Raw genomic sequence first — 25,936 nt, 5'->3', positions numbered from 1 at the left:
TGGTAGAGCATTGTGTATTTATCATGTTCCATTCAAAGAGCATTGGTGAATATTCATTTTCCTCTCTTATGGAATTCATTCAACTGAAAGACAAACTGTCTACTGCCAAGCAAGAATTCCTATAACAATGGTTTTGTGTACTTCTGTATTTTACAGTGAGTAACGCATGGCACAAGATAATACAGTGCACTTACAATTACTTAGCATTCAAATTTGCTTATAGCTGCTCCTGTACTCCAATGGTATCAGTTAAAACAAGCCAATGCTTCACTTACACAAAGCATGCCCTTTGGGCATGCAAAAAAAGTAATTACAAGAACTAAAATAACATGAAGCACGCAAAATATATCCTGCACCAAGTTTGGTGTAAGAAAAATATGGAAGAAAATATTGTGAAACACAAAAATGATCCATGGGAAAAAAACACGGTCTCCACATGGCCTCTTATCAATGGCCCATTGCACAATTCAGAGAAAAAGAAAGTGAGCAGAAAAGAGGGGTAAGTCATAAGGGTAGCAATATAGGGGGGGGGGGGGGAGGAGGAGGCATTCCACCACCAACACCAAAGGCTAGACATGGGACTACACAAAGAATATAGATGAATTTGCTATATATATACTTGTATTCTACTGGCTCTATGTGATGTCTAGTCTTCTAGATTCCTGAAGCCTTGTTGCATTTCATCTAACAGGTCTGCAAAGTCCTGCTTGATCTTGGCCTCACCGTCTTTCACAGGGTCCTGCAAGTAATATACACCAAATGACACAGTTTTTCACCAAATGATTAACAACTATTGACAAAGTGAATGTTACATTTTTTGTTACATTTGCTTACGTGACTAACTGTCTTCTTTTTTTTTTTTTTGCATGCATGCATGACTCCATCTGGTGTGAAGATGCGTTGGTCACGCACATATACTGTTAGACTTTATCTGTTCTGAATGTGGCAGTCACTCATGTGGTGAATGTCAAATCTCTAAAGACTGAACAGGACAGACTAGACTAGCATAGATTAAACAAATAGGTAATTAAAAAAAAAAAATCTGCAGAACTTGCACACACAAACTTGCAAACATTGTTGAAGGTATGCACGAAAGTGTACAATGAGAGTCATTTGATTCTTTTTTCTTATCTATTCTTTTGTCAGGTAATCATAGTTACTATATTTACTAAGGATGTCACTATGTACTCGGTGCGTATTTACAGAGTGGGAGGGTACTGTACATAGCTGTATAACATGTATTTCACATGACTTTTATCTGAGCAAATTTTGCATTTCAGGTGCTATTCACAAAATCATCAACACACGAAATCATTATCTCTGATCTTGACATGAAAGCAAGTACACGCGTACATTTCTCTGTTCATTATGTACTGTACTTCACGATAACAGATCTAACCACTTGCAAAATTGTTGCGAGGTCCCGATTCAATAAAACTAAGAGACTTGCTCAGTATATGGTGTACTCGATAGCAGGGACTGACCTTGAATTTCATGGAGGAGAGTTTGTACATGATGTCGCCCATGTTTTCCCTGATGATTGCCCACGTGATCTTGTTCTCGCTCTGAGCCGTACTCTCCACAGCGTGTCTGGCCATGTCGAAGAATGCCACAATGTTGCTCAGCATGCCCACCGTCTTGTAGAACGGGCAGTACCTGAGGTGGACATCAGAGTGTCCCACAATAAAAGGAAAAGAAAATCAGGACAAATTGGTCACCTTTCCCTCTGCAATACTTCATTTTGGCTGCTAGGGTCACATCAATCCATGGCCTTGAGGGAAACTTTCCAAAAACATTACTTTACTACAAAGCACACAAAAAATTAAACAAGTACATACAAAAAGTTGTATGAATACATGGGACGAGATTCTGGCTTTGCCAGACCTAAGAAGCACAAAAATGCAACTCCTCATTGCTTTGCTATTATCATTCGTTTTAATTGTCAGAATATGATGAAGGAATCGAACGTCTTTCACTTTCAATGAAGGCTCCAACTACCTTAGGCTACAATGAAGGCATTGAATACGATAGATATGCAAAACCACAAAATTCTGTTGCATTTTGGACACCTAATGGAATCAAAGTGACTGTGATAAGTCTATGAGAAAAGAGATTTCAATCGCACAACATACCTCCACCCCACATCCCCCATCCGATGGTTGTTAACACAACCACGGGACCCCTACAATTTTAAATTTGATCAAAATATCTAGCGCCATGGTAATGGCTCCTAACACCAATAAACCTCTAGATTTGTGTACTGCAGACAAGGTGCATGTATGTTCTTTTCTTCTTCTTTTTTCTTTCCTGGTGGGGGTGTTTTTTTCTTAGAGTTAATTTCAATTTGCGGGCTAAACACACAGTTCCGCAAATTGGGGTTATGATAATAATAATAATAATAATAAGGTCTTATTTACCCAGGGTAGCCTCTTCAGTGTTGCCACTGCTCTACCAGAGGGCCCTGCTATTATTATTACCCTAGCGTTGCCAGGTACCCATTTATACACCTGGGTCGAGAGGGACATTGTGGGTAAAAACATCTTGTCCAAGGATGTAAGCACTGGGCGGGATTCGAACTCACGGTCCTCCGTTTGGGAGTCGGGAGTCTTATCCACTATGCCACAGCGCCCCCACACATGATGACCAGTGGATTGAGCTGACCAAACAGTGGGCATTCACTGCCCCTGGTCTGTCAAAGAGGGCGCTGCTCTCTCTCTCTCTCTCTCTCTCACCTGTCGTAGGGGGAGTAACCGTTCTGCTGCAAGAAGTCGTCTTTCAGCAGCTTGGCAATCTCCAGCGTGATCTTGTCGGACTCGGCGAGGGAGCCCTTTCCGACGAGCTGGACGATCTCCGACAAGTCCTCTTCTTCCTGGAGAATCTCCCTCACCTAGGAAAGACGGAAGAGATATTGTCAGTCCGACAGACTCGGCTTCTTTCCCTCTCCATATCAGCAGCCAACATGTCATCAACGAGAAACCAGGAGTTCACATTCCCAAGTATAATTTTCCTGGCATTGCACTGAGATTTGCTATGCCTTTTGGTACGACTGCTATACAAAATGACATTTGTAAAGCAATATCACTTCATTTATGTAGATTTTTACACCTTTTTGTTCAGAATTTACTGTATGTCCACTGACTAACATTGCACTCATGAATTTTGAGAAGGGAAATTATTCCCCAACATTCAAGGCTGCACTTCCCAGAAAGCTAAGACAATCCTCTTTGCTACATGTGCTTTAAACTGTCCTACTGGTACTTTTCACAAGTCTACAGCACGAATATGAAAGGATTCACATATTATGAGAGTTGGTCAAGGGAAAATTTTAATGAACAGCTCTCAAACAAACATAAGGGAAGAAAGAAAAAAAAATAAAAGGGCACTACCTGCACTTCTTGGTGTAACAAGGCACTGTTTAGTCGTGGCTTGACCCCCCCCCCCTTCCCCCCCCCCCCCCCCCCCATAAAACTATAAAGACTAGTACCGCCATAAAAGTCAAAGCTTACTTTGGATTTGAGCTTCGACTGGCATCAAATTTTCCAAGAAAATAATCATGATGGCAGAAAAGGAATGAGAATGCCCCAAGGGTCTCTGGTAAGTGAGCTTATCGAAAGACATGTATGCATGATATAGCACAATCAATTAGATAAGCAACACTGTATAATTTGTGTGGAAACGTAATACATGAAATGGAATGAAATGAAATGAAATGAAATTTCATAGCAACATTTGCTCCTGTAACAATTGCTCCAAGGTCAGCTTCTGAAAGGATTCAGGGTAAGGGTTAGGTTTGTGGATAGGTTTTATATTTAGCTTAACTTGCTGATATTTCATTGGGGGCAACTGTTGCAAGAGCAAATGTCATGAAGCCATAGATACTGCAATGTGCCACTTCCAGATTAATTGGCTGACAAGCAAAGAAAGAAAAAAAACCCAAACAACCCAGGCTTCCGCGCACATTTTCTCATTTTCTCTTGCCACAAAATATTACAGGGGAGGGGGGCATGGTGCGCCCCTTTAATTTTGTTAAGGTAAGTGCCTGTGGCAGATAAAGGGGTGAAAGTGTGTACAGTGGGTATTGACCTGTTAGGTGCCTACACACTAAGGTTAACTATGTTCCATGAGCAATCAGTAATTCATCAAAACTGGACAGAGATGTAAAGTTACCAAGCCCACTCACGTGTAGTAGTGTGCTAGTTGGTAAAGAGCCCCATCACAAATAATACTGCAACACTGTATCCGTCATATATTTCGCGTAGCTTTTATTCTTGCAAATTTTGCAAGTCTGGTGCATTTCAAGAATTTAAAAACACGCAAACATATTAACTCTGATTTCAAAATGAAAAAGATATTCATACATACATTTCTCCATTTATCACTGTACTCCAAGATTGTGACTAATGTGAGTTTAACAACTCCAGAAATAACATGCATTTCCCATAGACGCCTGCCCGAGTATACTCCGGACTCGTCTTCGAAGTGAAAGGAGTAAATCATCCTGGTGGAGTTGTGCAATACCAATATCATATTCCTACATACGTTTCCCTACTACAATGTAATTAATGACTGGGGTATACCTGTCCTACCTCCACTGCATAGAAAGAGAGATGACTACCACTACAAGGTGGACACACTAACTCTCATCTTTTATGGCCTACATAAATATATCACACATGGATGAATAGTGCAGGTACTACCCTTTCCTACTGCATTGAGCTGTAACATGATAGGACATGCTGCCATGAAGTACACTGCATTTGGTGTATGCTGCTTCTTTAGCCAATACACATCAAGCTTGTCCATGGTTCTAATAGCCCTTTAGCATCCTGGTTCCACATACCATTAACCTCAACTCACCATAAAAAAACCCAGGAAATTCCACACTAATCTTGAGAATTCAATCTATAAGCTATTTCTTAGCGCCCCTTTGCACAAGAGCAGAAAAATTCATTTGTACCATCTAGTATGTAGTTTTCCTTAATTCAATGAGAGCAGTATCTACGATGTAATGATTATTCGTGCAATCCCTGTAAATGGTGCATGCCACCACATCCACCTGACAGCAATGCAGCACTCGTTAAAGCTCTATACTTGGCAATACCGTGGACTCCATTATTACGAAGTCCTTGGGACCGGTCGCTTTCTTTCATTATATCGAAATAAAATGAACCACTTCACTGGGTTAGCACTCTGCCCTTTGGTATTAAATGAATGCAGTAGGGTCTTTTACAGTCATATTAAGCTGTAAATAACTCACACCTATACCTGCATTTAATGTGCTATAGTAGGGAAAATGAACAAAGCACAACAAAGGTCTAATAGCACATTTAATACTCAACAAAAAGGGGTTATGAAGCCTCCTATAGCTGTCTCCAGCAACAGACAAAAGGTGATCAGATCAGGTCCGATAAGGTCAGGTTCTGAAACCACCTACAGGGGCTGGTTTTAGAGCACGCTACAGCAGCCTCTGATGCAGTATAAACACTAGGGGGTATGAGAAGCCGCTTTCTAGTCAACCCGGAAGTTATCGCTGAAGGTCATCGCCTGCTGACATAAACAACCAAGTTATCGCGACAAATCCCCACTGATAAAACCCATGCAATTTGCATACTTCTGTGAAAAAGCCTGGGCCATGTTTCAGAGGGGAGGAGCTGGTTGGAACGGTTGGGCCAGTTGGGCCTGCTAGGGCCTGCTTTTTGTGAGCAGTATTAACAGACAGGAGGCAACTTTTTTCAGAGCTGGATTTAGAGTCTCCTCAAGGAGGCTCTGAAACCTGCTAGCAATATACTGTATGTCCCCCAAAAAATTACAATCAGATTTTCGCATTGATATCACGAAATATAATTAAACTGTCTAAATTCTACTTCAGGGTCTTAAAATGTAACATCTTGGCTCTATTTTGCAGAAAACCCCAGTCAATTTGGTTAAGCGGTCACAGAAAAATGTGGATTGTTGTAAAGCATGTCAGGGGTCTGATTCTTCCAAGTTTAGCACTTGGATGCTCTTATGTGTAAACACAATAGACAGAACTTGGAGGGAAGAGATTCCCGACATGCTCTACAAAATTCCTTGTTTCTCTTTGACCACTGAAGCAAATCGAATGGGGTTTTCTGTAAGATGTGGGCAATGAGTTATAGTTTGGTACCCTGAAATTGTATTTGAATTGATTCACTATTTTTAAAGCTATCGTTGCGGAGGGTCCCTTTGTAATTTTTTTTTTTTTTTTTTTTTTGGGGGGGGGGGGGGGAGGGGGACATATATAAATTCTTACCTTTGTCCTCAGGGGCACAAACTCGGAGTAGTTCTTGTCATAGAAGTCGTCTAGCGCCCTCATGTACTTGGAGTAGCTGATGAGCCAGTTGATGGACGGGAAGTGCTTGCGCTGGGCCAGCTTCTTGTCCAGACCCCAGAACACCTGGACGATACCCAGAGTGGCCGAAGTCACAGGGTCGGAGAAGTCACCTCCAGGGGGCGACACACTACAAAGGGAGGAAAAAGAATAATATTAATTCCAGTAAATGCAGAGAAAACATATTCATTGTCATGACTCCTTCCTTTTTTCTTTCTTATTCTTTATCAGTTTTTCAACTGATTCTTTTATTCATTCTATTCTTTTCTGGTTTGTGCTCATTTCTGGTAAGTTTTTTTCATCAATGTTTTATATGTAGACAGTAAGTTGCGTGGACAAGACAGTCCCATGAAATATCATTATGGACAAAACTTTTCATAAAAAAATCACTTTTGTCATGACAATCTGCAAAAGCATGCTGAAAGCTTTGTTTCAGGAAATGTTACACAAAAGACAAAAGTTACCTTTCATACAAATTTGACACTATATATATATATATTTTTTTTCTATGCTGTCAAGGCACAAAAGAGTACCTACTAGGATACACAACATTTGCTTCAATATGAGATCTATCTGTGTCAAGGAAACCATAGTATGATTGATGTACCAACAATGAAAATGGTCAAAACCTCTAGCATCGTATACCCTGATAATGCTGAAAATTTTCCTGATCTGTTGTTCTATGTCCAAGCTGCTAACCTGCCGTGGTTAAAAGCCCCCTAATGTAACATCTCTTAGGGTGTATAAGGACAGCTCATATGAAAGCATCCCATGATACACAAGAATGACTGCAGTGCAAACTCACGCTCCTACGATGCTGACACTGCCCTCACGGCTTGGGTTTCCCATGCACTTGACGCGACCAGCTCTCTCGTAAAACGACGCCAGGCGGGCACCTAGGTACGCAGGATATCCACTGTCTGTGGATCAAATAAATAGGACAGAAACAATGTGAATATCAACTCTACAGTAGCTCTAATTCTAATAATATTATCAATATTATTACTGTTGTTATTGCTGATGTTATTGTTACAGTTATTATTATAATTACAATTACAATTACAATTACAATTACAATTACAATTACAATAATAATAATAATAATAATAATAATAATAATAATAATAAAATAATAATAATTAAAAAATAATAATAATATTATTATCATCATCATCATCATCATCATCATTATTATTATTATTATTATTATTATTATTATTTTTTTTTTTTGGCATTTCAACACAAAATACAAACAGAAAAATCACATTACATAACACAAAGATTGTGGTGATTCTAGTCTGGAATTCCAAGTGAGGACATGCTGAATGAAAAGTTCACTTTGAAATCACAAACTCCTATCAAATGATCTTGGCTTTCGATCAGTCAGAACTCTAACAAGTATGATTTGTATTTCCTTTACTCCAATATATTTCCCACATGGATTTCTGTACTACAAGACCTTGAGCTACTTCAGATCCCATTTTAATGAAACCTCAGCAATTAAATTTCTTTCATTCTACCTGATCTTTCAAAGCGAACTTTACTGGGTGGGGGATGCACCCCAAGACAACACTGAGCAGATCATAGCAATCCACACCCCAGAAGTTCCTCTCTTCAACTACAGATCATGAAAATCATTTTTGGTATCCTTGTGATGTTAAGTCCTTATGCCTGCATCATAAATATGCTTCATTGATGACTTCCCTTCATTCGTGTTTAGGAATGCTCACAAAGATAGAGCTGTCATTGCAAGGTTGCTGACTTTCGGTATGCTTACCAGCCGGCATTTCAGCCAGACGGCCAGAGATTTCACGAAGAGCCTCGGCCCATCGAGAGGTGGAGTCGGCCATCATGGACACGTTGTAACCCTGATCACGGAAGTACTCAGATAGCGTCACACCTGTCAGAAAAAAAAAACAAGAGACCCGGGGGTCACGCACTCACCTGAGTATCGCACTTTCACCTTCCATGCATTCTTGCACTCTTACATGTACCTGAGAACATTGGAAACTTAGGTCTGCATATGGGGGGGGGGGGGGGGGGGCAGGCAGCCCTGGAACGAATGAACAAACTTGGAAACTAAAGTCATCAATGTACAAACTCATGGTATTAACTATGCTTTATCATTTCTGGTTCTACAGTAGAAGATTTTAAATATTCCTTAATGTGGGGGGGGGGGGGGGCGCTAGGGGCTCCCCAAGAGGGACATGGTGCCCATTTGAAGGAATTGAGATTCTATTCCCCTAGGGATGCTACCAGCTAAGTTTGGTCAAAATTCATCATGAGGTTTTCAAGAAGAAGATGAACATGTACAATTCAGGCCCCATTACAACTGTAGGACTTCTCTCCATCCCCTCTCCTGGGTCCCAAGGGGGGGGGGGGGGTATTCCTGTTTCCACCAATCCCATGAACAAACTTGAAACTACAGTCATTAATGTACTAACTCATAGTATTATCTAAGCCCTATCACTTCTGGTTCTAGAAGATTTTTAATTATTCCTTAATTTTAGGGAATTTGGGCCCCCTGGGGGCCCCTAAAGTGGGCCGTGGTGCCCATTTGAACAAATTGAGATCCTATCCTCCTAGGGATGCTACCTACCAAGTTTGGTGAAAATAAGACAAGCGGATATAAAAGTGAAGATGAAAATGTACAATTCAGGCCCCATTAGGACCCCTCCCCACTCCCCTCCCCTGGGTCCCAAGGGGGGCGGGCACCCCTGATTCTCCCATGAACAAACCTGAAACTACAGTCATCAATGTACTAACTCATAGTATTAACTAAGCTCTATCACTTCTGGTTCTAGAGAAGAAGATTTTTAAAGATTCCTTAATTTTGGGGTGTTTGGGCCCCCCTGGGGCCCCCCAGGTGGGCCATGGTGCCCATTTGAACAAATTGAGATCCTCTCCCCGTAGGGATGCTACCTGCCAAGTTTGGTGAAAATCGGTCATGGGGTTCTCAAAAAGAAGATGAAAATGTAAAAAGTTGACAGTCGACGGACGACAGACGACGCACGACGCACGACGGACGAAGAGCGATCGCAATAGCTCACTTGAGCCTACGGCTCAGGTGAGCTAACAAAGGAGAAGGGGAATATTAAAACCACACGAGCATCCAAGCCAGAGACTCCAACTCTCCCGGTTCCGAAAGGGCCCATTTTTGCTGAATCTCCCGTTCTCCCACTTGAGATTACTTAATTTGAAATGTTGCATGTTGAAATATAAGCCTTAGATAGCATGAGAGAGCATCTCGAACACCCAGACGCAAGGAACTTCGCGCTTGTGAGCGCACATCAAGTGGAAGTCTCCTGTTTGCTAGGGGTTTCTGGCAGAAGAATCTCCAGATCAGAAGGTGCTTGGGGTTGGAGTCTCTGCCAAGCAAATCTAAATTTTAAAGTTTTAAACTCTATTCATAATATCTTTCTCTTTGTCAAGTTTAAAAACATACAATTACATTTATCAGCAATAAGAAAGAAAACCCTTCCCCCATACATGACAAAAAGTGTGAATTCACTCACAAAATGCCTAAAAGTGAAACAAAAATGTGTAACATGTCACCTTTCCTTTGTGCACAAAGCATAATTTACACTTAAATTTTACAGCTATCACTAACCTTAGTATGGTGTATCTGCAATATCTGTACAACTTTATAATGTTATGTTGCAGCTGATACTGCTTTGCAATTGCCCAGGAGAACAAGGAGAAAAAAACAGTAAAAATTGACAACTATAAAGGATGACATAAGGTAGACTGTGCAAGTTGACAAGCACAATGACAGACATTAAACTAGCTTTTCTTGTTGGTGATGTTGATGGTGGTTTGCATGTCAGTTTTGTCTTTGTTCTCTTCATTTACAGAATGCTGGCTAGTCTCCATTCAAGACCGCAACCACTTTTGTGGTTTTGCTTGTGAGCTAACTTGGAGATAAAAGAGGTAGGCAGGGAGATAGAAAAAGAAAAAGAAAGAGATAGAGAGAGAACGAGATATACTATAAAAGTGGATATTTTCGTCGGCGTATTTTTTCACGCTTGGCCGGGTAAGATGAATTTCACCTGTTTTCAATTCTGCAGAGTCAAGACATCAACTACCGGAACAGTCATATGACAAGCAAATACTGTAAAACGAGAAATGTTCTCGTGCATTTTAATTTCGCGAATTTCGCGAGCGCCAAGATTCGCGAAATTAAAATGCACGCAAAATTTCTCATCTACACTATATGCATTGAACGAAAGAGGCAATTCGCGAAAATTTCTTGCCGCGAAAAAGGCCGTTGGCGCCAATTCGCGAAAATTTCATGCCGCGAATATATCATGTTTTACAGTATATTCATGTGCTTTTATTTTCATGCTACTTTCCTGTTGCGAAATATACGAAAATTTCAACACTGCGAAAATGTCCACTTTCACAGTAGGCAGGCAGACAGACTGACAGACAGACAGACAGACATACCGGTGTAGATGGAGGCCTCTCTGGCAGCCACAGGCATGTTGGAGGTGTTTGCTACCAATGTTGTTCTCTTCATAATGGACTCTGTCTTCCCTCCAATCTCCACAGTCAGCTGTAAGGGGTATCATTAGCATATTAATTTTCTCAATCTTATTTCTATGGCATCAACAATTCTCCCTGTCTTTGAGTTTACGAAGATTTATCAGTACCTTGGCTAGTGGCAATTTTTCCTGCCACCTCCATAAGAATTACATTAAATACTGTATACACTGAAATTTATGTTGTGCTCCATTTTTGCGAAGCTTGCTTATAGGCTCCTGATCGGAAAGTTACAATGTACAAAAAATATGTACGCAAATGAAAACGAAAATTCTGCCCAGCAAACACTGTTTCTTTCAAGCTGACTAGCATTGCAATATCAAGTGAATACTATAAGTGGAGCCCAAATGACATCTATCAACAGCGGGCCCTGGCCTGGTGAAGATACTAGAAGTACTAGTATTTCAAACATGTCACATTTTTTTCTGAATGATAGCATTAAGTTTTGTTTTAGTGAGAAGACCACAAAGCGTAAAACTATCGAACCAAGATAAATGTCTGATTAACTGCCATATGTGAAAATATCTGTACATGAAAATATCAGCGAGTGCAGTATGTGACGGAAGGATTTATAAATGGACAGAGAATTTATATACAAAAGAGCATAAATAAAGAAGAAAAGATATTTCTCACATATCACTGTACTTTAATCTTATCTTAAAAAACAAAACAAAAATAAATTACCAAAAAAGTACATATGGAAAAAACCAAGAAGAGAAGTACAGCTGTTCTCTCAATAGCTCACCTCAGGAAAGTCCCTGAGTACCTCAGACATCTCGTTGCCACGCTCACCGCATCCCACATATACGATGACGTCACTGTTGGAGTACTTAGAGAGGGACTGTGAGATAACGGTCTTGCCACACCCAAAGGCCCCTGGGATAGCCGTAGTTCCGCCTTGCACACACCTGAAAAGTAGGCAAAAGTGGGATGAAGTGCCAAGGAGATGTATTTCAGGGAAGAAACATCTGACTTGGCTATACTGATTGTTGTTACACATATAACACATAGACCAACACTACATTCACTGGATTTGTTTGTTTGAGGTTATTCTCCCCCCCCCCCCCCCCCCCCCCCGAAAAGAAAAAAATCTACATCTTCATTGATTTTTTAGCACATCACTGAACAACACAGACAGAGAACAATGTGTGGGGGGGGGGGGAATAAAAAATCCACTCAATTTGGACAGCTTTATCAGACATATGGAAAAGTACACAATATATTTTCCTATTAGTCAATTGACAACTTCACCCCCATTAGGTTTGTTATGACTGTTTCATGTTTCCTCAGAGCAAAATATAACAAAGTCACAGAGCAGCTGTTAAAACATTATGTGCTGGTGGTAACTTGAAGAGTGGCACAGGGTGCACAGGAAGTGTCAAACGTTCACAGTTCACAATCTAGAATAATGGCAAATATGGTATCATTGCTGGTAATGCAAGAAATGATGATCTTTGTAAATGCAACTTGTGATTTTTACAGGAACATTGCTCTTTCCTTCAATACATTACTTGTATAGATGGTTACATACCCTCATCATACATGTATATCCATCTATCTTTATCTGATCTCTTCTATGTAAAGCCCTACTTCCTAACCCCACCTCATCCCACTCTTATTTATGCAGTCCCCAATCATGTAAGGGCAGCCAAGGGTGGTTCAGTGATTTTTGAGAGCTGCAGCAACAGACAGCTCAAGGCTTTGCTTCCATCTACACTACTTCAAGCATGGATGCATGCATGCCACCTTTAGCCGGTTTTCTAGAATTCAAACTCTACTCTTTGACACTTCCTCTCAACTCCACATCGTTCCTGACGCTACCATTGGCACAATTTGTTTGAACACGAGTATGCTCCTCAGACAGGCAGGTATAATACAGGTGTGAACTCTCTGACACACTTGTCTGTTGAAAAATAGTGCTCCCATTGTTTTGATAAGATCTCTGCAGGGGATAAACTAAAAACAAGCATGTGTAGGATGACCGAGGAATGACCAAGGGAAGCAGCAGTCTAGCTTGTTTTTAAACTTTTGTTCTCCCGTTCATCCAGATTGTACTACCAAAATTATACTGTTCTGTTGGCATGCGCTTGCCGCAAGCTGAAAGCTAGTGCTCACTAGGGCCGAGTTTATCTAATTTTAGTATGCGTTTCAAATGGCGTTTACAAAGGTGGTTAGAGAAGTGATTCTCAGGGCGCTGCGTTTATCGAACCATCACACAATCACAATTTGAGTGTTGTCACTGCACAGCTGCTTTGGGCTGTTTGACCCAGGGGAAACAGAGGTCAATTAAGGAGCCTGTTTTTTTGTAACCGGCGGTGTGTCACCAAATATGGGCAATTCCACGATAACACCGTGACACTTTTGAGTATAATTTCACTCATCAAATGTAAATAATAATCAAAATGTAACACTTGAGAAAAATTTTTTATTGTGTATCTATGCATATCGTCATAAGCAATTTTGAAAACAAAAGAAAGGAAGAAAAACTGCTGTGGTAAATGAGTTATGCAAGATTAATTACCACTGTAACACCTTGACTCAAAATGGACATGGGTTTTTGTGCACTTCCTTTACTGACAAAACTCTGTGAAGTTAATGAACATTTTGATAAGTGGATGTGTTCATTGGATGTACTAGAGACTCAATGACAATAATGAAGTAAAATTTGATTAAAGAATCAATTGACAGGAAAACTATGACATAGATTTTAAATAAGTGCACCGTAACACCGTGACTGTAACACCGTGACCTCTGAAATGTGTGTAGAAAACCTATGGAGAATCCTGTTGTCTTACTTTCAGCTCATAGTGTTTCTCCATTAGGTAGAATGAAATGATGATTCATGATGAATGTTTGACATCACAGTATAACACTTCCAGATAAAACAGAAAATTATTGAAATCATAACAGATTAACAAAAACAACAAAGTAAAGAAAAACTTTGCACTGTAACGCCGTGACATGTCATATACGTTTGTACACGTTACAGTCAGGAACACTGCTCTTTCAGTAAAATATACTTTATGTTTTGAGACATAATTCACTCTATCATCATTGAAAGCTTGTTAAATATTTCTGAGTGAACTTTTAGTGTTTACAACTACTCTTTAAAAGTCCAATTTGAATATTAAAAGATGACATACACATTTGAAACTTTGATTTTAATACCTTTGGTTACAAAGCCAGGTGAACCCACTTAGCAATTTCAGTAGCAATAAAAAGAATTATTCAAGCAATTTGTGTGGTACAAAATGTACCATAATTATTATTCTTTTTCAAAGATGTACTGGAAAATGAACATGTACATAAAAATGATTACAATGCAAATTCTCATTCATACACGTAAATCCTAGTGAGTGTGGCTCTTTTAATGGTGAAACTTGTAAGATTGTGCACAGCACCATGCACAGGAAAGTAGTATTCCAGTGAGATTAACTTTTGGTGGACACATCGATCTAGCTTCAGTATGTTCGAAGTAATTCTTTAGGATACCAGGGATGCTGCAGCAAGATTTCAGACTGTTTATCATGTTAGGAACACATCTGAGTCTACAAAAGAAGAGTCAAACCATGTGATAAAATGGTCAATTATGATAGAAATATTAAACAAAGGGTATTAACTCAACTGAAACTGTTGTCTTTACCGTAATTAAAAGTTCCAAACCTTCAGAAATGTTTGCTCTGGATAGTTATGAATCTGGTAGGTGGTACGCTGTGAGTGGACTGCTTCCATTTTAACCCACCATGTGCTCTGAGTGTTGATTGGCATATCAAACCCCACTGCATTGTAAACACAGTTCTCGATTTTTGGCACAGAAAGGGTTAAAATTGCATGATGCTGGCAACAAGTACAGGGGATAATCTTTGTGGATATGTAGCTTGACCCATCTGTTATGAACAATCCTTGAAAAACCTCTATCTTTTGAGTAAATGTGACAGAGAAATCAGATGGTCACTTCAACAGTTAATTATCATGTGTAATCCGGTATGTGTCCTGTGTTATTGCAATGCAAGTCACGGTGTTATAGTCACGGTGTTACAGTTACTGTAACACCGTGACACATTTTAATCAGCTTCAATTAATAAACAAAATGAGTTACCATCATTTTAGTACTTGTATATGGTAGCTACATGTGGTCATGATTTGGGCTATCAAAATAAACCCTTTTGTGTCTGTAATTTTCAAACAATACTAAAAACATCAGTTTTTACCGTAACACCGTGACATTATTGATGATCGTATTTGCGATGTTCGCTGAAGCTTAACACATAGAAAATCTTGCACTTTGATGATTTGGTAATAATGTTCAACCCTTAAACTCTAAAAACAAAGGCAAAGTTTGTGTTTCTCCTTTTTCATTTTCTCATGCTACATTCATTTAACTTCATTATATTTTTCAGATAATTATGTCAAATTTAATTATGCTGATTTTATGCACATATTTAGCAAAGTTAATGATGAAATTTTTGAACAAGATGGTCAAATATGAAAAATTCAGTCCTTAAGTTTTCATTTGATACCAAAATTAATGAGATTTGACTATTTTGAAAATTTGATGGTCATGTCCACTTTATCGTGGAATTGCCCATATGCCTTCTTTATTCACGCACATACAATGGGTAGAATTAGAAAACACAAATGGCGCGTGCTTTTCTCCACAACCAGAAATGCTGAAAGTTGATCTGGGCAGCTTGGAGAAAATGTGTTTTAAAATGGCATTGCCTTCTACTCACACAAAGTCTCAAACAAGTTTCAAATTGCCATTTTACTTTGTTTGGTAATTTAAAACTTGGTGTTTGTAAATGCAACTGAAAACAAGGTTGTGTGTTTATCAATCACCTGAAAATGCATTGAACGCTGCAATTAGGCCTTAGAACCTTTTAGATATCAAACGCACCCTAGATCTCTTGCAGAGGGAGTGCCATGGTGAAAAGGGCTTGGGCGTACCTCTTGGGAATAAAAAAGACACCAGTCTTGAACCAAGACCAGCGAGATAGATGTACACTTACGGAAAGAGGGCGTCAAGCACTCTCTGCCCGGTCAGCAGGGGATAGTTTGCAGGCAGCTTCTCCGAAACTGGACGGATGGTTCGCACGGGCCACACCTGCAGCATGGTATGCTTGGTCTTCTCACCATCAAACTCCGTCTCCAAGACGACGTCCTGACCAATCAGATGACCAATCAACAAAGTCAACATCCTCAAAAATATTGTTTGATTCATATATTTTATCATTAGTCAGCTGAGAATCAACATGGCTTGAGGTTCACAAAAATAAGATAAGAGGGGATTCGACCAACTCTAGATGGATGATATCATACTTGCAAGACTGTGATGAGGCATTTTAGCACAGTGCAGTAACATGCAAAAATGTGAGAATGTAACATTCTAATCACCATGCTAAACACTGACACGCTGAATATGTGAAAACTTGCATGTGACAAAGTTAGGTAAGTCTGCATTCATACTAAAAATTTGGCCTAGGATTTACATCTTGTTACAGTTTATTCACACTGGTCAAATTTTCATATATAAGGCTAAGAATGCACCACTAATTATCTGGAACCCGATACAGGTAGCTGCAAAGGCCCTAAGTGGGCTCCAGACCTCGGCTATAGTAGGATCATCACATCTCACATTGTCATTATGCAGAGATAACATATAGCTGGAAGTGGTGGCTACTCAGGACAGCTGTGACTTTCTGAATATGAAAGTTTATTTGACGACATGTGGCGAATTGCTGCTTCTGTTCGAATGTGCTAGTGATTGAAATGCTTACGGTGATGTCGTAGGAGCCTGCCTCTGCGATCCAGGTGACGGTGCCACGTGCCTTGGGGGGAAGCATCAGGCGGTGTTCAATCAGGGTGTTCTCTGGCACCAGGCCGTAGAAATCACCTCCTGTGATGTGGCTTCCAGCCTGAATGGGTATAGATAGGAAGGCAGATGGGGTAAAATGATGTCAGGGCTTCAAAGGATATAACACTGGACTTTTCCACATAGCAATTTCTCTCAAGAAATGCTAAAGCAGGTGCACCATTTTCTTCTCACCTCAAAACAAAAGACATAAACAACACAAAGCAAGAATAAAGTCAAATTTAGGTGAATTTACTTAAAGTTTCCAATCTAACCAAATTAATATGGCAAATTTATTCATGTGACAACCTGAAAGAACCTCACTCTACAATGTATGAGTCAGGCATAATGATCAATATATTTCAGGGAAGTATTGCATTTAAAATGTGTGTTCAGCCATTAACTGGTGGACATGTTTGCAATTTGAGTGTCAGCATGCAGGGATACACACGTAACGAGATACTGTAAACTACATTGTACACTCCCCAATCTAATTCAAGGGTCGTACCCCTTGGCCATCCCTACCAAATGGCATGAGTGTAATTCTAATATTGTTCATATTCCTTCAGCATTCATCCTTGTTAGAACAAAAAGTGTTGATATTTGGCTCGGGGTATGGTACTGCTGGAAAAAAAAAATAATCTTTTTAACCTATTGGCACTTAATTTTACTTTTCATGTCTCATGCTATGTTCTCCATTTTCTTCCACAGAAAATGTTCCATGAAGAGGTCTCTACGATCTATGATGAAAATCCACTGGGCAGGGATTATTCAGCAATACACGTAACATGACATAAGAGAGTTAATATGGGATGCGTTGAGAAAATTCTGCAATTTCAGTGGTTGAGAGCTGTGCATTGATTTCTACAGGTCACATGTTCTATATCAAATCCAATAATTATTACAGTCACTAACATCACGCGCATGATTGAAAAGAACAGACCTCTTGAAAAATTTTGTCCACCATTCTATAAAAGAGATAGATGATGCACAAGTTTTTCCGTGCATCAGTAGGAATAGTGTGCAGGTAACTATAGAATCTAGTCTAAACCCACTCTATTGGCTGTGCCTAATGGGTTAAAGGGGATGGCTAGTAACCGATCAGTGGGAATCAGTGGGAATGCTGAGGGATGATTGTTACAATCCTTGTGGGATTCATTTAAGAGTACATTATATATCTACTGTTGTGTGATAATTATTTGCTTCAGAACGGTCTCATATTCAAGTAATGTGCAGATTAATGCCCCATCACTGACCAGGCATGCTAACCTGGAAACATTAAATTGCACATTACTTGAATATGAGACCATTCTGAAATCAAATAATTTTCACACAACGATAGAAATATAATGTACTCTTAAATGAATACCACAAGGATTGGAACAATCATCCTCCAGCATTCCCACTGATTCCCACTGATCAGTTACTAGCCATCCCCTTTAAACAATTCCATAGTTACCTTGTACACTCAATGTCTATCGACATACTCAGACCTGTGCATCATCTGTGTAATAAGAAAAGACAGAGGATTGCATACCCGGATTCCTGGGTAGGGTTTAAAGTCCCACTTCTTGGTGCGGCTGAGGGCCTTGACGTTGATCCCGCGGGGGATGTAGATACTGTCGGTCAGGTCATTGATGTCCTGCAGAGGTCGCTGGATTCCGTCGAAGATGTTCCCCATAATGCCCGGTCCGAGCTCTACGGACAGCGGCTTGCCGGACCTCAGCACTGGGTCACCCACGGTGACACCAGCTGGAATGGTCAAAATGTTTCATTAAGGAAATATCTTCACTTTAGGCACCCACTTTGTAGGATCTGGAACTCATAGAAATTAGGACTTCAATGAAGATAGTAGAAGTAAGAAAATAAGGGGAAACTAGGAGTGCATGAGTATTACCTTTGTACAATACAAAGGAAGAACTACAAATAGTCAAAGGCAGAATAGAGCACAATGCATAAACCAAATGAGACACTCAGTTCACAAGTACAATGCATAATGTTTGACTTAATCACTGGTTCCATATTTAGCTAATCTGGTATAATTTCGCCTTCTGGTTGGTAGCAAATATTACCCAGAGATGAGTCAATTGGAGTAGAAGTCTTGGTAGCATGGGGATTCAAGGGTGATCCAATCTATTCGCTGCCCACAGGGGTACATACCCATCACTGAATAGCACTGGTCAGCGAATACGTGTATCAAAGTGTACGCTTATCGGTGACAGTTGAATCCAGTTGACGTTCTGGGCTCTGAGTATACATGTATTTAGAGATCAGTGGTAATTCTGTACACAATTTGGGATTCTCCAATACACTGTAAAAGTGGAAATTTTTGCTGCATTGAAATTTTCGCGCATTCCAAGCAACCATTAACTAGCGCGAAAATAAAAGCATGCAAATATTTTTTCTTGCCATACGTTCCAGTAGTTGATGTCTTGATTCCGCAGAATTAATAACACCCAAAACTCTTCTCACCCTGCCAAGTGTGAAAAAATTAGTCTCGTGAAAATATCCACTTTTACAATATCTGGACGGGACCAGCCTTCCCATGCTTATAAATCCCAATGCCACATGGTCTTTAAGGCATCGAAGAAAGAAGCTTCACATCAAATCACTTCCAACGCGTCAAATGATGGTAATAGAAAGGCATGCCTAAACATTCATTCTTACATACACTGACATGCTTAAATCTCTCTACAAAGCATATTAGGGGGCAGTAATCCATCACATTTCTGGAGAAAGGATACAAGTCTCCTCATAGACCTGGATGGTAGCCATGTCTCCCTCCAGTCGGATGATCTCTCCCACCAGCTCGCTGTGGCCGACACGCACCAGCTCGTACATGGCTGCTCCCGACATGCGTTCAGCCGTCACCACTGTCAAACAAGAGTGATTGAAGAGGTGAAAGGTCACATTCAACCAACCTGCATTCAACTTGTCATTCTCATTCTCAAATGCAAAATGATGCATGGCAGTATGGAGCAAAAATAAATCTGAAACCCTTCTTCAATGCTCAGGGCACACACAAAAGATGTCAGTCCTGTCGGCATGAAAATGTGAAGTAAACTGTACAAATGAACCACAGCATCTAACAACTCAAACTTGGGTGGTACTCACTTCTGATATATTAAATGTGTTATTTCCACTCCATGGTTTTATTAGAAAAGGCCTGCAGTGGCACAGTGTACATGGCTCCAGTGAAGTTTTTGGGGTATTGAGCATCCTTTGAAGCCTTGATCAATTTGTACACAGTGCATGAAACATGTAATCTCTTTATTGAAGCCCTAAATCAAGATTTGCAATCAAACATCTCTTGTTAGTTTTCTAGACACTAATGTGGACACTCCTCTTACCCATATTTAGCATCCAGAACAGCATCCAGCCTTACTATCATTCATTCACTGCCAAATCACTATGATAATCACAAATCATCCCCTCCCCAAAAGCAAAGACTAAATGGAATTATAACCATCATTTTCAACCCACCATCATTTTCAACCAAGCTTATTAATACCTACCCTTTCTAATAATATAAACTCATCACAGTGTGCTTACAGTTTGTTAGTGACAACGACACACTACCACATCAATTACGTCAAGTACCAGTAAAATTTCATCAAAGTTTAGAGACACTCAATTCATGTCTGGTTGTGCCTTTTTTTCCCCTGAATTCTTTCCTTTTTGTTTGTGTAAACAATATCAATGCTATTTCCATTGCTTATTACTATACTGACATTCATGCAAATCATCATGACATCACATTAGTATTCAAGTGTCACTTTACTTTTACCGCATGTCCCCACAAAAAAAATTACAACGGGACCCAATGCAATGATATCTTTAAAAATAGTGAATCAATCCAAATACAAATTCAGGGTACGAAACTATAACTCATTGCCCACATCTTACAGAAAACCCCAATCGATTTGCTTCAGATCAAAGAGAAATAAGGAATTTTGTAGAGGATGTCAAGAACCTCTTCCCTCCAAGTTCTGTCTATTGTATTCACACACAAAAGCATCGAAGTGCTAAACTTGGAAGAATCAGACTCATGACATGCTTTATGACAACATTCCACATTTCTCTGTGACTACTTAACCAAATTGAATGGGGTTTTCTGCAAAATAGAACTAAGATGTTATATTTTAAGACCCTGAAGTATCATTTAGACAGTTTAATCATATTGAGTGTTATCAATGCCAAAATTTGATTGTATTTTTTTTTTTTTTTTTGGGGGGGGGACATACTGTATAGAAGGGAAGGGAGAGGAAGAATAAATATTAACTGTTTAATGGCATGTCATCCATTCATATGCAAATGATAGAAGATAGAAGATCACAACTGAACCCTGCTGAAAGTATGCCGAGTCAAAATGAGATCTAAAAGACTTTACAGATTCTGCGACTGATTTCTCTCACTGCATCAACCAGTTTCAGTTAGTTCATTCAACGTTTTGCTGCCACACTCTTGAAAATCAAACTACCTTGGTTAACTAATGTGCACAGTCTTTTCTGGACCAAATCTGCCCTTCAAAATTTCTGAATAATGTTCTGGAGTGGATGTGCACAGAAATGTCCTTTGATGCTTTTGCTGAAAACTCAGTGAACATCATCTTGCCTGCAGCCTTACATTCCCCACTCTCTAGGTGCATGACTACAAGTTGCATGTATTCTATTAACTTATCAGCACTATGCATTTGAACCATCTTGAAATCATGCCCAGAATGTCAGGAATTGGAATGGAAAATAAAGCTATACAGGCTGAGAATAGTGAAGAGTTGTTACACACTGTACAGTCTAATTTCAAGTCTGCTCCAAGTCAAGTTGTACCCCCATGACTAGTATTTAAAGTAACAGAGGAAACAGAGAAACAGTGCCCCCCCCCCCCCCCCCCCCCCCCCCCCATGACCCGATGAACCACAAGGGCAAATTTTGCTATAGTTCACTGTCATTGGTGCTAACATGACAGGGTACATATGCCACTAATAATCTAATAATAAAACCAATTCCGTCTTTTTTCCATGATCACGGTGCTTGAAATCACAAAATGAATCTAATGCCATTGTTTGCATTGATTTACGCTGTATCACAACTAGACAAATTTATCATATGAAATCCCTCGATCTCCATTTGTCGCATCATTCCATCTGTGACATCATATGCTGTGCCCCTTTCTTCAAAGAATGTATGATGTATCTATGAGAATTAACTTGGGTCCAGGATTTGCACTGTGACCCTCGCAGCAGTCAATACTAGTGAAGCACAGTTAAGAAATAACAGTAAACTGCCAGTGTTTCTTTATACTCAATCTCCATAGGGAGCAAATAAACCATTAAGTGAATAGTGACTTGAAGGAGACTAGCAATGCATGCCTGGGATGTGAGTAAAAGCTAGAGCTGGAGGGCGGTGGATAGAGCAACCAGTCATTCCTGGCTGCCACATCCTCAGCGAGCAAAAAGGAAACCAAAAGTACAGATTCTGCTTATTTCCTGTGAGGAAACCGAGGCGGGTTACATGATTGAGTATTCGTTCATTGACCAAAACAGTATAAAAACATACACATACACGCATGTACATCTATCTGCACACATAAATATGAAAGTAGATAGATGGGCATGAATCTCAAAGACATTGAAGTACTCTGAACATGCATGGAGTTGGAAATATGTTGAAAGCATGGAATAGGAGGGAGATACACATTGCATCAGAGTAGGCCTACAGCTAGCTTTGCAGGAGAGTAGCCTACACATAAATTTGTGTAAGGGTTGGGGTGATGCATGCAGTATGGGGGTAGGCTAGGCTCTAAAAACCAATAGACTGCTTACCAAAACAGAAAAATGTATCTATTTTCTAAGTCTCTCATCATGGTGCACAGTAAATACACCGATCTTTTGATGCAAAGTATGTTTTTCTTAAGGTAACTACTCAGTAGGAAAGTCCTAAATGTGAGCATTGTATGGGGAAAGGTCCAGTTTACCTCTGGGAGCAGTGAGTTCAAAAATGTTCAAAATACCTGGTATCACATTTGATGCACATGTGTAGGTCTGTTGTATCACAAAACATCCTACCATAAAAAATTTTTGCAATAAAGCCCAAAATATAAGGAGATATCAGCGTTTTTCTCAATAAACCGTAACAGTAGACGGTTTAGTCTGGAAACATTTTCATTTTAAGTATTGCTCACATTTTGTGTAATTTAACAACACCTAACATCGATTATATGGATTCAAATTTTTACAGTTGTTGTTTCTATCTGTAACTCACACTTTAGAACTATTTTAAAGTGCTAATGCTGGGTTTTGGTTTCATCTTCAAATTGTAAATTATGCCTTTAAAGCATGTTGCAGAAGTAGAGCAGCAGAAGGAAATCTTTTGTTTGTTTCTTCACAGAAAACAAAAGTATGATCAATCTGATCTGAACTTCATCAGGGTCTATTCCAAACTAAACCCTATCATCATAACTACACCTTTTTTTTAATCTTTCAATTTTTGTATGAATTCATCTTTGGATGATTTTATCTCTTAAACACCTCTGCTGGTAATTTCATGTGATACTGTTTTCTAAATTGTATCTATAAGTAGTGCAGATAAAAACAAATACTATGATAATAATTACTCGCAATTATGAAAAAGATAATGTGCTTGAATGAAAATTAAATTAGGGAGATCAACTCACAGTGATGGCTAATATAATATTAAACTTTACTAGTTCAGCGGGAAGTCACAAACTGTAACATGCTTCCTTTTGTTGCAGGGACAGGCCAAATTTAATACCAACCTAAATCTCTAAATCTTATTTGTGATATCAGAGGGGAAATCTTTTATCACTTCAGCCATCATGATTTGACACAAATCATTAGGGCCTACACATGATACATACTACAGTGAGTCATTAAATCAAATAGTAAAGTCTGATAACTTAAAAAAGAAACCTATATTCAAATCTAATGAATAACTAAAAAATCCGTGGGGAACACAGAAATGAAACCAATAAAAAACAGGAATGCTGAAGCCAACACTGCACATTGGCACTGGTCCGACTGTCCCTGAGCAGTAAAAATCACTTTCAAACCAGTAACTTATTTTAGGAATGGACCAGTAAAAAATGGAACTGGGCACCTACACTGTACTGGTCAAACAGACGGGTCGGATCAGTAGAAAAAAATGGGTTAGTGTGTAACCCTGCTGTAACAGAAACAAAGACCAAACAAATAATGAACAAATGAACAAACTGTGAGGTAAATACATACGGTTCCTTATTGAGACTTACCAGGTCCTGATACAGCGTACACGTAGCCATACAGACTCTCCTTTTCCGCATCTCTCACTTTTGGAAGTTCCATGATGACTCCCTCTAACCAACTTGTTCTCTGTTAACTTTCGTATTAAAATAGCAAAACACAAACAAACACAACGATATTGTATTAAAGTCGGTTGTGGATATGGATAGGTTCTTGCAATGCTAGCAACTCCTTTCATCCATCTTTTTTACTGTTATAAGAAAAAAATGCAAAGGTCTGGTATAATGCTTTGGATATGATTGTTGTATCACAAAAAACTCTATTATAAAACTTAAAAGTGATTTGAGCTAGATGACTATTGATATATTGTATGACCATGTGAGTACCATTCTGTACCACCATGAAGGAATAGGGTAGAGCTTGCATGCAATGTCTGATTGCACTGGAAAGCATGAAAAGAAATTCCAAGAGAAAACGTCTGGATCTGAACAAAACACATGATGTTGGTTTGGTGCACTGATGAATTCTTAAAGTCCTTTACAACAGCTCAGCTGATTTTTAGTATCTTCACTAGACACTGCGAGATCTAGTATGTGTACATAGTATGAGGAATTGTGTGATTTGTTCTGTAAAAGTTCACTTCCAAATTTATATTCCAGTTCAAATCATTTCAACAAACTTTCAAGCAGGTCAACATGCATGCAAAGTAAACGCATGTAAATTACAATTGTATGTCTTGTGAGAGCTATCCATAGCCTACGTTACAGAAACCAGTATGTATTACTACCTGCTATGTGCTGTTACAGTGCAATTTGAATTAAGAATGCAAATATAGAAATCTAGACTCTAGATCTATCCACAAGGACGACAACATCATCATTGATACATGAAATTACATATTTTATTTGTTTAATATTGTAAATTACAAATGAATGAAACCTAGTAGTGTACAACATTGTTTGTACAAACAGGATCATGACAAATAATTAAGAAATTAGATTTTACAATAAACCAACTAAATTTTAGAATCTAACGTTACATTGAATTGTACAATCAGACAAATGAAAATGAGTGCATCGTATAATTTATTCCCCAAAGAAAACGGGTAAATTTTTAAACTAATAACTGTTAAACTTGACAGCTACAGACCATACAACAATGCAGAAATAAAGAAAATCCCTAACGCTACAAAAAGAAGAAGAAAGAAAATTGCGTCGGTCAACTCCACAGCCAGCCACAGCAGGCCAGGCAACAGCAACGAGGCTAACGTAGCTTTTCACCTCTGGCCTCTCGTCTTTTTAGTGCCCGAGTGGGTCTCGTGCCCAATCGTGACCGTGTTGTGTAGACCCCTCCTATGGTTAAACACCACGGCCACGGACTAGCAAGGGGAGGGAGGTTCCACTTGTCACTGTACAAAACTCTAGTGCTTAGAAATGATCTTGTGTTAATTCAACTCACTTGAACTTACTCACCTTAAAGCAAAATGACAGAAGAGTGGTTGGGTAATTTCTCCTTGATTCTGTGGTTCACCCCAGGTGTAGAAGCTTCGTTCACAGCAGTTTCTTCGCCCCTGAGCACTCCTCTCCTATCCGAAAGCAAGCACACAAGATCGTGTCGTCGGTCATGGGATGATAACCCCCTATGCAACATGCAGTGATGCAGCGACACAGGTGGAAGCGCGCGAAGACGCATGCATATGTAGCACTGATGTGATCACACACACACAGATTACACACGTAGAGAACGAGCTGCATTCACACACGCGCAGCCGAAGAGGTTGCACAGCATATTACACACAAAACCATTCATCACATGATGTAGCTGTTCACATGTACGATATTTCTTGTGTCGAGAACAGGATAACTCGTTCTGCTAAGCTTTATGCATGTATGTCCAGTATAATCCGGCATCAAATATGATACGTCTCAGACCCTTTGGTAGCTGGGTAAAATTATAG

At 39.5% G+C, this 25,936-nt stretch overlaps 1 protein-coding gene across 1 annotated transcript; it reads right to left on the bottom strand.

Moving 5' to 3' along the window:
- Window positions 1-388: 388 nt before the first annotated feature.
- LOC139709309 (V-type proton ATPase catalytic subunit A) lies at window positions 389-25,600 on the bottom strand. The gene is made up of 14 exons (XM_071621260.1): window positions 25,452-25,600; window positions 24,009-24,115; window positions 19,487-19,615; window positions 18,280-18,494; window positions 16,669-16,806; window positions 15,901-16,052; window positions 11,637-11,799; window positions 10,796-10,904; window positions 8,127-8,249; window positions 7,155-7,269; window positions 6,272-6,479; window positions 2,733-2,887; window positions 1,485-1,656; window positions 389-739 (listed from the first exon to the last, which is right to left on the bottom strand). Exons 2-14 carry the CDS (start codon window positions 24,079-24,081, stop codon window positions 647-649), a joined length of 1,845 nt encoding a protein of 614 aa, XP_071477361.1. The 5' UTR covers window positions 24,082-24,115; window positions 25,452-25,600; the 3' UTR covers window positions 389-646.
- Window positions 25,601-25,936: the final 336 nt, after the last annotated feature.

The sequence above is a fragment of the Diadema antillarum genome, unplaced genomic scaffold, assembly GCF_040938485.1.
Source record: "Diadema antillarum isolate AM-2024a unplaced genomic scaffold, OU_Dant_1.0 seq00001425_RagTag, whole genome shotgun sequence".
Lineage (NCBI taxonomy): Eukaryota > Metazoa > Echinodermata > Echinoidea > Diadematoida > Diadematidae > Diadema > Diadema antillarum.
Note: the sequence above shows the minus strand (reverse complement) of the source record. Positions and strands in the feature narration are given on the sequence as shown.

What these genes read in the sequence shown, in the direction of transcription:
- LOC139709309 (XM_071621260.1), bottom strand. Translation starts at nt 24,081, where the DNA reads ATGGAACTTCCAAAAGTGAGAGATGCGGAAAAGGAGAGTCTGTATGGC. An exon ending in GGTTACTCCCCCTACGACAG is followed by an intron (nt 1,657 to 2,732) that starts GTGAGAGAGAGA and finishes TGTCCACCTCAG; the next exon opens with GTACTGCCCGTTCTACAAGA. An exon ending in TCTCCTCCATGAAATTCAAG is followed by an intron (nt 740 to 1,484) that starts GTCAGTCCCTGC and finishes TATTACTTGCAG; the next exon opens with GACCCTGTGAAAGACGGTGA.